A 17,991-nucleotide genomic window follows, 5' to 3' on the forward strand; every position below is an offset into this window, starting at 1 on the left:
TCTGCTAATTAGCAGGAGACACTTCTTTCAGGCATTCCTTGTTCTTCCTCATACAGGACAGAATATCTCTAAGACAATGCCAACTGTGACACAGAAAACAAATCACAAGAAGAAGAAGAAGAGGAGTTTGGATTTGATATCCCGCCTTTCACTCCCCTTCAGGAGTCTCAAAGTGGCTAACATTCTCCTTTCCCTTCCTCCCCCACAACAAACACTCTGTGAGGTGAGTGGGGCTGAGAGACTTCAGAGAAGTGTGACTGGCCCAAGGTCACCCAGCAGCTGCATGTGGAGGAGCGGAGACGCGAACCCGGTTCCCCAGATTACGAGACTACCGCTCTTAACCACTACACCACACTGGTAAAGATTTCTTTACTCTGGTGACAGCCCTAACATAGATAAAATAGACAAAATCAGTAGGTCCTTGTATGATCATAGCTAAGATTAATCTTTGTGTCTACCAGGAAGCTACAAAAAAAAGGGATAATATGCATGAACCAAATGCACAAATCTGGATTTATTAAGCTTGCTTGAGTGTGTTTGGATACAGCTAAATGTATGGTATTACACATGTGAGAAAAAAATGAACAATGTGAGTCACATTCACAACAGAGGGAAATGTAGGTTTGAGGCCATCATCTTCCCTCCAATGCACTGGTCTTTTCAGCTGAAACAAGAATTTGAATTGACAGAACAGTTTGATTTTCAATAGGAAAGTGAAAATATGTTTCCAGCAACGGAGCACTGGGATTTTCTAACTTCGGGCAACTCTGCCCACATCAACTTGTCTGCTACTGAATCTTCTTATTTTGGCAAAGGATTCTCAGGTGTTCACTTAGAGCTCACCCAACTCTCCCCTGAGGCTGCATAGTTCAGAAGACAGTTGGTAGTAATGGGCAAGCTGGAAAATCCGTCCTGACTTTCTCATTGAGTAGCCTCTGTTAAGCTTCTAAGGAACCCCAGGGGTTCTCCCGAACACAGTTTGAAAATCACAAGGAGATGGGGATTCCAGGCCCAAATATGGATGGAAATGTAGTCGCTGAATATGCCATAGTCAGACAGCTGAAGGGCAATCTATAAAGCAGCTTGTTGTTTGTAGAGACAGAAGCAGTCCCTGGGTTTTGGGAGGCAAAGGTTTTGCATGTCAGATTCCCAGATCTTTTGAGGGCCAAGCACCTCTGGATCACACAGTTGCCACTTCCAGTAAACCTAATGAACATTCATGCACCATAGATCCCATTAAGTCACAACGGTTGGCTTAATAGCAGGCAGTGAGCGCCAGCCCATCCAGTTTCCAGAACAATCCCTGTTCTGTTTGGGACCACAAGCCAACTCCTTGCCATTATTCCACTGCACTTAGAAAGGACGTCACTGATGGGGGTGAGCATGCCACAGTGGAGAACAATGTACTTTTAAAAACAAACACCATTTACAGAGGGGAAAAGGAAAGGAAAGCAGCCCCTCTTGGAATAGGACGGTGAAGCGTTTCAAATATTGTCACACCATTGCATGCAGAATATTTAAGGGAGATTTGTTGTTGGTTGATTGTTCCTTCTTAAGGTATGCTTGGGGTGAAAGGTCAGCGTTACAGAGAACAGAGTAAAGGCAAGGTACAAAGACATCCAGAGCCTGAGAGCTTGGGGTCGTGGCTGTCTCTAAAACAGTAGATGGGGTATCAGTCTTGAGATCCAGTCAAGGATGTCATTGAAGGTGCTGAAGCTGATGCAAGTCTCTGGACTTTAGGAGTGGCTGTTTGGCTCCAAGCAGGGTACACAGGATGTGTAGGAAGTTCTCGCATGCTGCCATTGCTCCTGATGGTTAGATCAGGATATACGGCAGCTTGAAGTCTCTCCTCTCCATAAGGCACTTCAGCCTTGGGCTGCTGCTGGCTGCTCTCAGCGAGACATCATCCGTACAAACTCTGCAGGAAGGGGATCCAAATATGTCATCAGGAGGGGAGAGAAAAGCATTTTCCATCAGCTGCTGGCCCAGAAGAGGGACTTCTTTTATAGATAACTAGAGAACGTATGGGAACCACCATCTGTCTGTCTGTCTATCTATCCGTTTGTTTGTCTATCCATCCAGCTCAGTTCCATATATCCCATCCCACTCTTCTAACATTCCGTCACATTTTAGAGCATCTTTCCCCAACCTGGTGCCTTCCAGATGTTTTGAACTACAATTCCCATCAGCCTCAGCATGGCCAATGGTCAGGGATGATGAGAGATGTAGTGCAAAACATCTGAAGTGTACGTAGTTGGGGAAGGCTGCTCTAGTATGACCATGAAATACAATCCAGGACAGGGCTATGCAGATTGAGGCTCACTAAATTCCCATTGAGCTTAACAGAACAATATTTTGCAAAGAATGAAAGTTTAATGACTCTCATCTCCCCTACCTCCCCCGCCTAACTTTCTCTTTCTCTACTTTCTCTCCTCTCCTCTCTCCCTGCCAAAACCCCACATTGTCTACAAAAAAGGGGTCTCAAACCAACTGTAATTGATTGGTATGAAGGATGCTATAATTTAAAAATGTAATTTTGTTACTTACAGAAAAATCTTTCAATAAAACATTTAAAAATGTAAATCAGCTGTGAGAAGCAACACTGTTGATGAAGGGCAAACGCTGCTCAACACTTTCCTTGCTTCACAGAGTGCAAATTGATTTGGACTCTGCTGTAGTGATGTCCCTGAATAATAAACATATTAACTTTCTCCCATAAGGGCATGGGAAAAGGAAGAGTGCTGTCACTGAAGACACCATCACAGTACACGCAAAACCTGATTCTGTCATTCAGTTGTGCAACTTCAACTGAAGGGAACTGCATACAGAGCATGGAATATATTAGCATATTAATAAGCCTCTGGTTTAAAATAAAACCTAGGAACCCTGGCTTCCAAATGTTATTTTTATGATCCAATTCCCAACTATCCCTTCAAAATTAGAAGTGACTCCTCCTAAATCCAGTCTTGACTTTCTTCCTTTTCTTTCCTGCATCAAGGATCTATAGCAGGTATGGAATTTATGGAACAGGGGCCAAAATTGGGCCCAACCCAGGGGTTCAAATGTGGCCCATAAGGCTGTTTTTGCCCAAACCATGCCCACCGGCCCCACAGTGATATCAGGTGTGGGGCAGGTAGAGACGTGGCTGCCAGTGCACTGTAAGACTTCAAGAAGGCTGCGATAGTGCATGGGCGAGGGAAAGCAAGCTTCAAGCACCAGCTGATGGGTGGCAATGGCATAGCCTGCTGAGGTAGCTGCATACGAGTTCCCTGCAGGCAACTTGCTCACACCATCAATACCTCTAAAAGCCAGACTTCAAATTGGTTTGGCAGGACTCACAAAGCCCCATGCCTGGGGCTTCTCAAAGAGGCAAGAATGGTGTTTCCAACATTCAGCAACCTGTTGGGCATTTGGGGACTACTGCACACAGGATTTTAGCAGGTTGGGAGGAAAACCCAACCATTTGATATCATAATGGCATCCTGTGATTCAATAGGCAGGTTGTCCATCAGTCAAAGTTGGCCCACGGGGGGCAGTCAGATAAGGATTTGGCCCAAAGAGCCAAAATTGTTACCCACCCCTACTCTGCATCCTGCATTAGTTTTCAAAAGCAGGATGAGATCCTCCTCCCAGCCTAAATCCTCACTTCTTTCCCAGTTAGAAAAAGCAAATCATCATCATCCCTCAAAGGAAGGGCTTTCCTGATACCTTCAAAGTCCACAAGGCCATCCCCATTCAGATCAACATCTTTGAGTATCTCATCCACCTCACGGTAGTTCAGCTGCTGTCCCAAGAGTTTGCGCATGGCTTCCCTTAGCTCAGCTATGCTGATCTGTCCATCGCCATTTGTGTCAAACTGGAAGGAAACAAATAAACAACGCTGATTCCAGCACCTTGTTTAACCATCTACCATATTCACACCATTCTCCAGTCTCTTGTGCTCACCTCCCTGAGCGCAATTGAAGTAGATGGAAGCGTATTGTTCTCTTGGAATGACAAAACCACTTTTTTTAATAAAAAGAAGACGACTTTTTGCAGTTTGGAAAGTAGTAGAAAAACACATTAAAAAGTGTGGGATGAATGAATGCTTGCTGGGAAGACATGTAAACACCCTGTAAGAAAATCAGGACGAAGGCTGATTCTTATATAATTACCCTGTAAACAAACAACAAGAAAGGAGATTCCGACTAAACATCAGGAAGAACTTTCTGACGGTAATAGCTGTTGGGCAGTGGAATAGACTCCCATGAGAGGTGGTGGACTCTCCTTCCTTGGAGGTTTTTAAGCAGAGTTTGGATGGCCATCTGTCATGTATGATCTGGTTGAGATTCCTGCATTGCAGGAGGTTGTGCTAGATGACCCTCAGGGCCCCTGCCAACTCTACAGATTCAATGAAATCAAAACAAATGCTCCATAAAGACTAGTCCAACCACAGCTTAAACATTGTGCAAGCAAATCAGGATGAATGCTGAACAACCCCATCTTCTGGAAGAGTCCAAAGCACAAAATAATGGGTGGGTGGGTGCACTGTTCGCAGGTGGCAGGAAAACTTCAGGAAGGCTGAAGTGACAGTGTCAATCCACTTTCCTTCATGATTGCCACATGTACACCACCAGCAAGAGTGAAGTGCTTTAAGTGGCACTGATGAAATCAAATGAAGCAGCTGAGAACTGTTTGTGTAGGGCTGCAATACATCCAGGTTTTCCCGGAATCAGGCTGTCAAAATGGCATCATTCTGGGCGGACTTTTGCCCAACTGGCAACATGTCCAGGGAAACCCAGACATACGGCAACTATGGCAATTTTTAAGGAAAAATGCTGTAAAAATCCCCAAAAGCACCCCAAAAAAGGTCAATAACTTTGACCAAAAAAGCCAACTTTGTCTGGATTTTCACTTTTGGGAATATAGTAACCCTATGTTTGTGTTTTGTGTTGCCTGGGAGAACCACTACATGAGAAAACAGGACAGCAGAATGAGAAATAAGATTCCTCAAGATACCACCCAGCCACCGTCTGATGCTACTCTCCTCTGGTCCCTTGAGTTGAGTCATGTGACTCTCACCTCTCGGAAGGCATCCCGCAGTTCTTTCACCCCAATCATGTCTGCCGTTTCTGCCAGCATCTTGGGGCCCATCAGTTCCACAAAGTCATCAAAATCCACCTTCCCTCCAGCTATAGATACAGAAAAACAGTTTCAGCCAGAGCCAAGCAGTGCTGTGTTAGATATTATAGTATATATAATTATACTCTGGGACAATTCACAACCAACATAATGGAAGAATTTTCCCATTTGTGCTGCCGTTCCCATCCCTACCCCCTCTGTTGCCACTTCTTTTGTGGAATTTATCTGCTTATGCAGCCATCCAGGAGAGTGAATAGGCTCCCATGAATGCAAACTCTTGAGTCCCTTCAGAAAAGCCACACAGCTGATGACATGTCCTTGCATCAGCTGATTCACACCACCATTTTGCACTTGGTAATTAGGTGCTGCTCCTGCCAAACTGAGTTTATTATACATGCAAAGTAACTGATTGGTTGAACCAGGCATCTCAAGTAATAAACATCTCTTACCTTACAGGGTGGTTATAAGGATTACTGAAGACAATAATGTGTGAAATGCTTTGAACACCCTATACAGATGCTTAAACACTATTTATTATTAGGCCACAGTCTAGTGCTGCCCCCTCATCCCCTCTGACATTTCTGTGGGGAACTCATGGCCATCCAACTATTGCTGGGTTATAACTTCTAGCATCACGGATCAATGGATATGCTGGCTGCAGCCAGGCCCAGACAGAGGGGAGGGGCACTTGGCCCGGGCCTCTGATTCCAAAGGGGGGTTTCAGTCAGCATATTCACAATTGCAGGGGATGCACTGGGGCGAACACGGAGGCTATATATACTATTGTATATCTATACTTTCCATTTTGTCTTTATATGCAGATACGGTTCAAGCCTTGAAATATAATTATTTGTCAGCATAACCTTTGTGAAAATTATCTATATACTTACTTATTTATAAGACTTCAGTTATCCCCAGGGTAAAAAAAGGGGGGGCACATTATCTACCCGGCCCGGGCCTCTGCCTGGTTCTGCAAGGCCCTGGCTGTAGCTAATGGGATCTGGATTCCAACAAGATCTGGAGGGCCACAGGTTTCCTACCTCTCCTCTAAGGAGAGATATCCAAGAAGTACTTGCATCCTCCCCTTCCCCTTTTTGTGTGTGCTCATTTTGCTGGAATGCCAAACTTGATCCAGCAACTGCGAAAATAACTCAGTAATGCCAGGAACATACTGATCTGCTGAGACAATTCAATGAGCTCCATCTCAGTGGGCATGTAGCCCATGGTTCGCATACATTCCCCCAGGTCTTTGTAGCTGATGTAGCCATCATGGTCCTTGTCAAACTCTCGGAAGGCCTCCTTTAGCTCTGGAAAGAGAAGGGAAGCAATAAGAATCCCCCTGGAAAGCAGGTAATGCACCTGTGTCTTGCAAACACCAAGTAAATGAGAAGGGAGTGATGGAGTTAGCACCTGATTTGCTACAGAATGAAAGAGCTGCTATGTTTCACCAACAGCCCTTCCTCAGTTTTGGAGTTCAGCTCCAGAGACATATGGCCTTGGCCATAAGGAGCATCTCCACCCCCATTGTCATAGCTGTCAACTCTTCCCCTTTTTTAAGGGAAATTTCCTTATTCCGAATAGGATTCCTCACAAGAAAAGGGAAAAGTTGACAGCTATGCCCATTGTCCAGCCTGGATACTGAGATCCAACACTGAGGGCCTTCTGGCGGTTTCCTCACTGCGAGAAGTGAGGTTACAGGAAACCAGGCAGAGGGCCTTCTCAGCAGTCATGCCCGCCCTGTGGAATGCCCTCCCATCAGATGTCAAGGAAATAAACAACTATCTGACTTTTAGAAGGCATCTGAAGGCAGCCCAGTATAGGGAAGTTTTTAATGTTTGATGTTCTACTGTATTTGATGTTTTAATTTGTTGGAAGCTGCTCAGAGTGGCTGGGACAACCCAGTCAGATAGGTGGCATATTAACAACAACAACAACAGTGCCGCTAGAGGGATTTTCAATGCTAGTCCAATCAGAACTTTCATATGAGGGCTAAGTACATAATTAGAGTCAAGGAACTGAACTGGATATCTGATAGCTGCCCTCTAGATGGGGTGGTGGGCCCAGGAGAGGCAAAAGGGGAAAGCAAAGCAAGGGATTCATACAACTAGACATGGGAGCAAAGCATAAGGAAGCCAGAGGCAAGTTGACAAAGCAACAAGGCAGAGCATTAAGCGAAACCAAAGAAGCTGAGTGAAGCATAGCAGATGCAGTAGACTTCTGGTTGGTTGGACTAATGACTAATGAGCAAGGCAGGATCTATGAGGTTCCCCAAGGACAGGGTTAGCCAACACAGTGGTCTCCGGATGTTCTTAGACTACACATCCCATCAGCACCAGCCAGAATGGCCAATTATCAGGGATGATGGGTGTTGTAGGCCAGGAACATCTGGAGGGCACCATGTTGGCTAACCCTACCTTAAGAGGTAATGTTTCTTTTTACCTTCGATCTCCTCTGGTCGCAGCTCTCTGTCCTGGGGAAAGAAAGAGAGTACAGGTTGATAAAACAGATATCTGTCTATCATCTATATCTATCTATCTATCTATCTATCTATCTATCTATCTATCTATCTATCTATCTATCATCTATCTATCATCTATCTATCTGCTTTGCCTGCCCACATCCAATCTACTGATCTCTTAGTCAGAAGCTGTCCCAGATTAAGAAAGTCTTCCTTGCCCACTCTACGAACAGAAAAAAACTGTTACTCTGTGCAGCCCGATTCTGTGTGTGCTTACTTCAAAATAAGTCCCACTATGCTTAAAGGGGCTTCCTACCAAGTCAAACTGCATCACTGTTGGATTCCATGCAAATATTGTGTCAGAATACTGTGGCTACAAATTCCCTGGAGGAAAGCCCTTCTGGCTCCCTGCAGAAAGGCAATAGGGGCAAGAGTTGTTCTTCCAGTGATAGTTCCCTGTGTATTATGTAATGCAGCCCAAAGGCTGGTGCGTTTCAGTGGCTAAGAGATTATTAACAGCCCCCTCAGGCGAGTGCTCTATATGGGTGTATATTGCAACACGTTCTTGCCACAATAAAAGTGCATTAATTATACAGTTCTGCTTTAGTTTGTTCTGCAATGTTGCTCCAATGCTCTCACATTGTTACTGTCAAGAAAGGCTACAGCACAACAAAAGCAGGGCAGAAATAAACCAGGATATTTGTGGTATAAAAAAGTTGTGTGGTTGCAGAAGGATGTTATGGGACATACACTGTATGGAAGTGAAACCTTCCCAGGCGCAAACAGTATTAAAAGCAGGAATGTACTTGACAGCCCCAATAGTATAATGAGCACAAATACAGTAATCGTGGATGCACCAAAGAAAGGGTATCTGAATGGCCTGTTTTAGGAAGCCCTTTGTCATGGCTTTTCCATGAACTCACTAAAAGACCTTAAGGAAATCGCTCGCGCTGTCAACCACAGTCTGCCCCCCTTCCCACATATCTGTAATATATAGGTATTTAATACGATCCCACCTTACAAGGTAAGGATTGCAATAAGATAATGTATGTGAAGAGCTTTGCACCATTTAAAGCCGTAAACAAAAGTGCCGATCATTACCAACATTGCCTCATTGTCTGGCTGTTAACCTGTGCAACATGGACTCAGTGAAGGCACCCTTTCACTACCCTATTTCCATGTAGGAATTACGTAGTTTATATACTGCAAAATGCAATCTGCATGGTTTTAGATCATGGCATGAACGATTTTTCTTCCATAAGTCCATGGATTGAACAGCGGTGGCACACATCAACCTCCCAATTTATATACCGGTACCTGTAGCAAAATATAACACTTATGTTTGATTTCTTATGCCACCTTATCCGTGTTTATTCCTCAGTGAAGATTACTCCGCAGGGAAGAAAGAGTAAGATTTAATTATTGGGTTTTCTTTGTTTTTGCTTTTATTATGTGTTTTCTGTTTTTTATATTGTGATTTTATGTTGTGAACCACCCTGAGATCTACGAGTATAGGGCGGTACACAAATTTAATAAATAACAACAACAACAGGCCCAAGCTATGTTCCAGCATGGCGGCATTCTGAAGGTTTGAGGAGCAGGGCAGTCCATGCAAACAGAGAAGGGGCAGCTACACTCTCATGCTCAGTATAAATGGTGCAGCGGTAGATGTGCAATACATACGATTTGCGTGATGGCGATGCTCTGGCGCAAGAAGATGCAGGCTGGCCCCACCAAGCCATGCAGGACCGAGTAATTCTGCAATGGCGGATACTGCGTGCCGTCAGCCCCTTCGTCCATGTCGTTGCTGGTAGAGGCAGGGGAGCCGGGAGCCTCGGAGGAGGTCTGCTTATTCTCCTGTAGCATAGCTTGCAATTAGCTAAGTACAGTTAGAGACCCCGATTTCCCCCTCTGTCAGCACCTGGGTGCTTAAGGCCCAGGCTTCTGGGAAGTTTTAGGGAAGCAGGGTATCTGGTAATGGAGAGTATGGGAAGGGGAGCAACAAAGGGGGAAACAAGAAATAACACAATTTCTCCCTAAAAGAAACCCACTTTTCTCATCCTTAAATTTATCTCAGTGCCTCAGCATCTCTGCTCATTGGGCAATTGCCACAATTAGGCATACCTCCATCTCCACAATGCTGGGGTTCCCACCCTGGGGCCCTCTGGTGGCCACAAAGCCTTTGAGCTCCCTACCCCAACATCGCCCACTGCCCCCTTTGTCATGAGATGGTGAGGATAATTACCATTTTTCTCACTGAAAAGTTCATGAAGCTGAAGGAGGAAGTTGAAAGAGCGACACTCCCTCTTGCTTCCTCTCTCAGTTCAAAGAGCTTTTCAAAGTTCAGGTTGGCACCTGAGCAGATGGACAGAAAGTAAAGCAACCAATAACGTAGCGCAGAAAGGAAAGGAATTTGGAAGAGGGAAAGAGAGCAACTATGGGGTGGAAGAATGCATGTTCAAATGAATACACATTAGATCCGACAAAATGGAGCCTCTTAAAACTGTGTGATTTCAAAGTGAGTTCCCCCTCTCCTGCAAAACCATCCCCAAATCATTGAACCCCTCTATCCTCATTGACCGCCCCATAAAAATCAGAGATACAGTGTCTTCCAGGGCAATCCTTATGGATCCAAGGCACTACCTTCTCGGTAGTGGCACCCACCCTGTGGGATGCCCTCCCACCAGATGCCAAAGAGAAAAACAACTACCAGACTTTTAGAAGACATCTGAAGGCAGCGCTGTTTAGGGAAGCTTTTAATGTTTAATAGATTATTGTATTTTAATATTCTGTTGGAAGCCACCCAGAGTGGCTGGGGAAACCCAGCCAGATGGGCGGGGTATAAATAAATAATTATTATTAGTAGTAGTAGTAGTAGTATTACTGTTGTTGTTGTTGTTGTTGTTGTTACAAGGGTTCCCCAAAAAAACAACCATCAAATCATAGGTAACATCTCTATTTTCAAATATGTGTTCCGGGATTTTTTGTGGTTTTGTTGTCCTCCTATGTAAAAACCATAAAGATTCATAAGGATCTGTGCCTTGCTGATAAGCCAAAACTTGGTCCTGCAGGCCAGCCTAGCAACAGAGAACAAGAATTATCAGAAGGCTTAAGAAAGTTGGCAACAACTTGCCTTCCATTGGCTCTGCCCCCAGGACAGCTGTTGGCAAGTCTTAAAGGGAAAGCTACAGGAAATTCACAGGCATTATGGTAATATGGTGCCCTGTGTGGGGCCAAAATTTGATACCCTCAAAGCCCCAAGTCTCCTTCCCAAAGCCAGGTAAGGGAGGTGCCAGGCTGGGAAGGAGGCACAGGGATCTGGCAGGGTCCTGGAGTCCTCCTGACTCCTTCCCATAGCTGGGCAAGTGCTAACTAGGCTTTGAGAAGGAGGTGGGAGGACTCTAGGACCCTCTCAGAGCTCTCATGCCTCCTTCCCAAAGCCCAGCACTTACTAGGCTTGGAGGAGGTTGGAAGAGGACCCCTTGGCGGAACCAGTTGTGCTACCCTAAATCCACCACTGCCAGGACACTGAAGAAGGGAATGCCCAGGGCTCCCCCCCCCCCATGAGATGGCCTGTGAGTCATCTGAATCTGAGTCCTCCTAGGGGAAATGTCTCCACATACTATACAGAGAGAGATGCCACAATTAGCTCTCTTGCTCTCTCTCACACTAACACACAAAGCAATGACACATATGCTCTAACAACAAGAAGAATGCACTAGCACAATTGCTACATTTCTTGGCAGTCCCTCTGTATCTTTCCGTACACATCTGCACCACAGACTTACATTTTATTAAACAGTCCTTTTCCTTCCCTAAGGACTCCCAGGGAACTGCGGTTTTACGCAGAGATCTTTACCAGAATTCTCAGCATTTCACTAAACTCATTATTTGGGATAAGTCATGACAGCTGAATAAAACTGATGTAGCTTTGCAGTGCTAATATCCCTTAACTCTGACTAAATACAGATGAACCTCTACCCAGTGCTAATTCACTAGGGGGGACTGCACACACAGCCCCTGGAAAAGAGGACTTATGTATAGTAACATTCTCCTCACCCATATGGTTGGATGGTATAGTTGATGGGTCCCTCATGTGGTTATACTGTAGTAATGTGGCTATTACTGTGGTATTCTCTCTCTCTCTCCTTTCTCTCTCTCTTTCTCTCTCTCTCCTTTCTCTCTCTCTCTTACACACACAGTTAAATTCAATAATATTGATATATACAAAAATGGGGGCAAACTGCTTCCTAGCATTTGCAGGGTTGGAGATCTCTCACAAGTCTTAACCACTGCCTCCCAGCTTGCTGGGCCCCTTCTGTGGGCTGCTGTCCTCCAGTTCTCTGATTTCTTCCCACTCTTCCTTCTCATCTGATCAATCCCACCAGGATACAGTGGTACCTCTGGTTATGAACTTAATTCGTTCCGGAGGTCCGTTCTTAACCTGAAACCGTTCTTAACCTGAGGTACCACTTTAGCTTATGGGGCCTCCAGCTGCCGCCGCACAATTTCCGTTCTCATCCTGAGGTAAAGTTCTTAACCCAAGGTACTACTTCTGGGTTAGCGGAGTCTGTAACCCGAGGTGTTTGTAACCCAAGGTACCACTGTATCTCCATGGGGCTCATGCCAAGGACAGACTAGGACAGCTCCCCAACAACTGTCCTGCTCTGCTGTCACTGCACACCTCACACCAATGCTGCCTTTTGGGCAGTGACAGACGCAAGGAGGAGGGAAGTGGCAGGTTCATTTTACACATATTTACACCTGAAGCCTTCAATAGAGGGGAGGCAGAACATTACACCCCAAGAGTCCCTCATTGCCCTTCCCATAGCTACAGTGAGCTTGGTTCTAAAGTAGCACCCAGTCATGGCTCCTGGCAGGGGCAGAGCATGCATGTGAGTGCCGGGGGGGGGGTGGCCAGGACATGGAGGGCAAAAGCAGCCCTCCAGCCCCAAGCCGCTTTGTGAGGCTGGAATGATCCCAGCCTTGCAAAGTGGCACAGGGCTGACTTGGGGAGGGTGGTGTGAGCAGCATACCCCACCCCAGGAAAATGCACCGTGCTACACCCCTGGCCTTTCAGCGCAGCATCTCTCAGCCAGCGCCACATGGAGATCTCCCCTTCCTGCTTCTCCTGCCCAGAAAAAAACCCTTGCCAAGGGACTGCTCCCCTTCTGTCTGCTTGTCCCCTTTCTAGCTGCTATTCCAAGCCTAGTCTTAAAAGGTGACCCCCATCATCTTCATCGCTCAGTGTAACAGTGGCAACCTCCATTGGAAGAGACCCAAGGATTTTCCTGTGATGGGCCATCAACACATTTTGTCATGCTTAACAGCTTCTATCCTAGGTGAGCCCCTAGCCTGGAAAAGGAGCTTAGCCTGTATTTTTCTACTGGCCTGGCATCTTTCCTTCAATATGCTAAATATTATATAAATTATAACACTTTATTGAATTCTAGCATTCACTAACTCTAGCAGTTATGGGTGCCCTTGCACCCTCAAACTCTGTTACCCCAGCTCTATAACAATAGCAAAAGAAAAAAGAAAAAAGAAAAGATAATCCATGTAATGAATTAACCCATTATTTAGCTCCTTCATATTTTCAGACGTGGTCACATTTATTTAAGTGAATGAACTGGGGCCCCTCCCAAAGGTCCCCCAGACCATAAATCTGCCACTGATCATGCCCCTTCTCTGCTCAGGCACTGATGGCAATACATACCATACAATGACATGCAAGAATATGAGAGAGACCATACACTGTGACACCCAATGCCCATAGAACTTCTATTGTATCAGGAGCATACTGAGGCTCACCTGGTTGAATCTTCATTGACACAATCCACAAACAGGCCTTGTATGATACACCAAGAGAAGAAGGAAGCATTGAATGAAATCTAGGAGTTTGAGGTTGTTATTGTTTGCTTAGATGCAAGAAAAGCAAAGAGGATCTAGATGCTGGCCTAAGAAGGACTAAGTAGATGAGAGAAAACGGGACCTAGTAGATGGAGAAAAGGGGGTCACTGAAGCCCTCTGCAGAAACTATTCTGAAGAACACATCTGCCTTCAATCTAATAACCTGGAGCATTGGAACCTGGCCTTCGTAGGTATCGGAGATGATGCCACAGCCCCCCATCTGGAGTGGTACCACAGGGGCCTAGCATTCTCGCCATGTTCCCTCGGATAACTGACCTCAGCCATAGGGCTTCAACCACTGACAGGAATCCATGCACACACTCTGGGAAGCGAGGAAAGTAGACAGACAGACATGCAGAGAACCAGCCACACACAGGGATTCCGACACAAAGGCATGAAGATGTAAGGATGAAAAGGGGCACCCTCCCCTCCGTCCTCTCCCCCTACCTTGGAGAGCCGCCTGCCCGGTGTTTTGGTGCAGTTGCCCATGGCTGCTAAGTCCCCCCCATCCCACAGAGCACAGTATGGGGCTGGAGGCAGCTGGCGCCGATGGCAGATATATATATTTTTATAGTAACAAGTGATTCTCTTCCTGGGAGGTTTAGACGCTTTGGGGATTTTCAGGGTTTTTATTGTTGAATATATCCAGAATATTAAGGGAAAGTGAACAGAGGGGGGTGGAGGGAGGGAGGGAGGGAGGGCGTGGGCCACAGCCATAATCCTCAGGATTATATGCAACTCAATCATAGATGGTGCTAAAGCAGAGAGAGCAGGGAGAAAGCAAGCAGCTCTTCTTCAAAGCATTTTAACTCCAGAGTGGCCCAGGAAGGAGAGGGCCAGTCCCGCCTTGTCCTTCCTGACTCACATCCAAAAGCCCCACTCAGATGCTGTCTATAAGCGGTTGAAAAGGATGGCTGCCCATCAACATGCCCCCTCCCCTCAGAGCAGTCAGGCCATAATCTCCCGTGACAATCAACGAGATTTTCAAATCTTTGTTCCAGGGAGTGGCTGCGTCCACTGAGCTCTGATGCTGAGAGACCCAGCCACATTATTGGGCGAGCGAGATGGGGCGGTGGGGGCAGGGTGGGGCGGGGACAGGGCTAGGGGAAGCGTGCATTACCAATTGTCAGTCAGACTTATTGGTTGGCCACAAGATGTGAACCAGTTAGCAGAATCCACTGTATTATTTATAGACTCACTGTGCATTTTCATGAGTGACGTTAAGAACTCCTCTTCATCCCTAATGCATTACTTGCAGATGTTGCTTCCCCACCCCACCCCCCTGCAATGCAGAAGGGAAATTGGAAATTTTCGTTCAGAGGCTAGTTTTGATGTTCAGGACCCTTATTTGGGGAGTGACAACCCTAATATCATTTGTGAAAATGTATCTGAATCTTAACAGTTCATGTTAAAACTGGATTAAGTGAGATTGACCTAACTACTTTTTTTCTTGAAAATCTCCCCCTGTCCACCCCCTTAAAAGAAAGATAGCAACTTCCTTAAGCAACTGCAGGATATAAAATAAGTCTAGATCCATCTGAAGTGTTTCACAGCTCATGGGCTACAGATTTTAGAGTTGGCAATGGTGGTGTGATAAAGCAAGTCATTGTACAAAGCATTTACAAACACTTTTTCCTGCCCTGCCTTTTTACTAGTCAAACAGGTTTTGCAGATTTATAGGATAAAAGAAATGAGTCACACTGCTGGCTGGGACTGATGGGAGTTGTAGTCCAGAACAGCTAGAGAGCACCAGGTTAGTGAAGATCGTCTTATGACTTTTTATATGTAAGTGAAGAGACTGCCAAGTATTCTGACGCACATTTCCAAGGCGAAGGTCAAATTTCAAGGTTTTAAACAACAAATCTCAACTTCTGCAAACTATCACTTTAACTGTATTGAATTCACATTCTTAGCACTCTTCTTTTGTCCCATCAAATATACAAGGTGATAATTTCACAGTGCCTATGCAGCCCTCAGGACTTAATGCGCACCAGACCCCATCTCCCCAGGCCATGCCCCTCAAGAGTCCTTGAGTATCTACTCTGAGTGAAACACAGCCAGGCACCAATTAATACATCTCACCATAGTAGGGAAGTTGCCTGAACTGTTGATGGACAGCTTCAGGGCTCCTGCACACTCTTCATTCTTATGATTCTGTATCATGAAGCCAAAATTCAGACCTGACAGCCCTTGAGAGGACTCCTTTACATACTTTTTAAAAGGACACTGGCCTCCCTCATTTGGGTGGCCAAGTATAGGCAACTCCCTGTTTGTGTGGGAGTTGCGTGCCAACACACCATGCACATTGGCACCGTCATGCCATGCCTTCTGCCCCACTCCGTCCATGTTCTACCCCCCCTCTGGGACCAAAAATGGTGCTGAACATGCACTAATAGGGTGTTCCCTGTACTGCTGATGCTACTGCTGAGTAGCGCCAGTAGGGAAGGGCCCCCACATTCTTATGGGAGGACAACAAGAGGCAGTGTCAGAGACAGGACCAGCCTGAATCAACACCTGGGGCACTGTTGCTGACCTGCCAGTATTGGTATGCTGTGGAAGAGCCTGCACACAGCCCAGCAACCACTTACCAGCTGGACAAATGGATGGTGCTGATCCAGCCTTCCTCTGCCTCCAGCACCACCACTGGACACTCCTCCCTGGTCTCTGCTCAGCACCGAAAGCCAAGTATCACTTCCTCCTGCACCACCTCACTAGGGCGCCGGCCACTTTAAAAGTAATTATATTATACAACTTGTCAATGGGGGCAACTCAACCCACCATTTTGGGACTGTGTTGTCCAAGAACACAGCTCAATCCAGCTCATGAGGCTCCATTAAGGCAGCAGGGCCTGGAGATGTGATGGTGCCATTTCCTGTATTCTCGTCAGCTGCAAGTGAACTCCTTGGAGAGTATTTACACACCTTATCTCTGTAACCTGGCATATCAATAACTATGATAAAAAGCCACATCCTGTTTTCTCACTGTAAGAGCACGGCAGCCATTTTGAATGCTGTGATCTTGTGCAATTTTGTGTCCCGAAAAAGTGCTCCTCTCAAAAAAGTGCTTTATTCGGGGCCATGATTTTGTGTGGCACCCTAAAAGATTAGTTTTTGGGCACCATGTGATCAATGCCCCGAAAAAAACCCATATATTTTGGGCTCCATAATTTTGCATGGGTCAAGTAACTTGTGTGGGAGTATGGGTGGAAAGACACATGTCCCAGTTTGGGGACTCAAGATGTTGGAGGTCTCCCTTCTCACTAGCTCTTTCTTCAGTCTGGGACATACCATGTTTTAAGGTGAAAGCGTTGATCCCCCATCGTATGTTTGAGATGGGGGGGGGCAGAGGATTAGGCGTTTTTTCTGCAGGAAGAGAAGGTGACATCCTCCTGGGATGTGACAAAAGCCCATGACTTGCTGGGGAACCTCAGCTTCACAGAACCCTCCATTTTCAGTCCCCTCACCATTTGCCCTCTCTGTCCCCTCCCTGCCTCCCTTGGCCCAGTTACCTGCCCAAAGACAGAGGTGAGGATGGGCTCCATCGCCCAGAGGCTTGGGCATTCATCTTCCACGCGAGCTGAGCTGGCCCTTCCCGTCACCCCTGGCAACAGCTGGTCTTTGGGATCGACCGTTCTGATCAAGGTTGCTCCATCCTCCAGTCGGTGGTGTTGGGTGCCATAGAGGGCCACAGAGGCGGCAGCAGCGGTGGTTGCCTCCGAGGTGCTCCTGGATCTGGCTGGCTCCATGAGCCGCTTGTCTCCTTCCCGGGCCTGACTGCCTGTCCTGCGAGCCCGCGCACTCTTGGAGCGTCGGTGAGAACCGCTTTGCGAAAGAGCCCGGGATGCTCTCAGTGCCGGTGTCTCGCTGCTCTGCCGTTGGGTCTCCCGGAGAAAAAAGAACATGTTGAGAGCCGGGGAAGAGCTCGGCCCCTTTCTCTATCCCTTCCTCCTGCAGACAGTCTCTGAGGTTTCTCTGGTAAGGCCTAGCTCCTCTCCACACTACCTTGATCTGTCTCTCTGGCTCCTACCCTCACATACCTTCTCTACTGCACTCTTGGGTCTGCCTAAACTCTCCTCCCTAGAGCCATGCATCTGTTTCGCTGTCTCTTGCTGGTTGCCGCACTATTCTGTGTTGCTGCCACACTTAGCCATGTGCTCCTTCACATGGGTGCTTGCCTCTCCTAGCTGCCTGCCATATTTCTAGGGATCTTTCTCTGAAGTAACAAGTACCCCACCAGCCCCCCACTTTCAATACCTGCCTGGCTCCCGTTCTACATTCCTCCCTCCAGCATCTTCCTCCCCCTGAAGCTCCTTCCTCTTTCCCTCCTCCTGACCCCCTGCTCCTTCCTTATCTCCTCACTCCTTGAGGCACCTTTCCTCTTTGCTCTCCGCCTCAGAGATCTTCCCTGGGCAAATCCGCTTAAGGGATCAACACTTGTGCTCCCCAGGTCCCTGGGCTGGCAGGGGAGGGAGGGAGGGGGGCACCTGCTCCTGCCACAGCTCT

At 46.7% G+C, this 17,991-nt stretch overlaps 1 protein-coding gene across 7 annotated transcripts; it reads right to left on the reverse strand.

Annotated features, from left to right (window-relative positions):
• Positions 1 to 494: 494 nt before the first annotated feature.
• Positions 495 to 17,904, reverse strand: CABP2 (calcium binding protein 2). 7 transcript variants are annotated; one of them, XM_083416530.1, is made up of 7 exons: positions 16,078 to 16,202; positions 9,263 to 9,436; positions 7,561 to 7,591; positions 6,294 to 6,428; positions 5,062 to 5,171; positions 3,709 to 3,856; positions 495 to 1,918 (listed from the first exon to the last, which is right to left on the reverse strand). In XM_083416530.1, the coding sequence occupies exons 2-7, from the start codon at positions 9,377 to 9,379 to the stop codon at positions 1,893 to 1,895; spliced, it is 567 nt and encodes a 188-aa protein (XP_083272656.1). In that variant the 5' UTR covers positions 9,380 to 9,436; positions 16,078 to 16,202; the 3' UTR covers positions 495 to 1,892. The 7 variants fall into 7 exon arrangements, with proteins under 7 accessions (XP_083272656.1, XP_083272654.1, XP_083272655.1 ...); XM_083416528.1 differs by lacking the exon at positions 16,078 to 16,202 and adding an exon at positions 12,342 to 12,420; XM_083416529.1 differs by lacking the exon at positions 16,078 to 16,202 and adding an exon at positions 11,808 to 12,175.
• Between the last annotated feature and the right edge of the window lie 87 nt (positions 17,905 to 17,991).

This window comes from Podarcis tiliguerta (genome assembly GCF_965153285.1).
Source record: "Podarcis tiliguerta genome assembly, chromosome: 1".
NCBI lineage: Eukaryota > Metazoa > Chordata > Lepidosauria > Squamata > Lacertidae > Podarcis > Podarcis tiliguerta.

Bases quoted from the DNA above. Each gene is read 5' to 3' on its own strand.
- CABP2 (XM_083416524.1), bottom strand. From the start codon at position 17,390: ATGTTCTTTTTTCTCCGGGAGACCCAACGGCAGAGCAGCGAGACACCG. The intron at 3,857-5,061 runs GTGAGAGTCACA...GTTTCCTTCCAG, and splicing joins TGCGGGATGCCTTCCGAGAG to TTTGACACAAATGGCGATGG. The intron at 1,919-3,708 runs GTATCAGGAAAG...CCCTTCCTGCAG, and splicing joins TGGCCTTGTGGACTTTGAAG to AGTTTGTACGGATGATGTCT.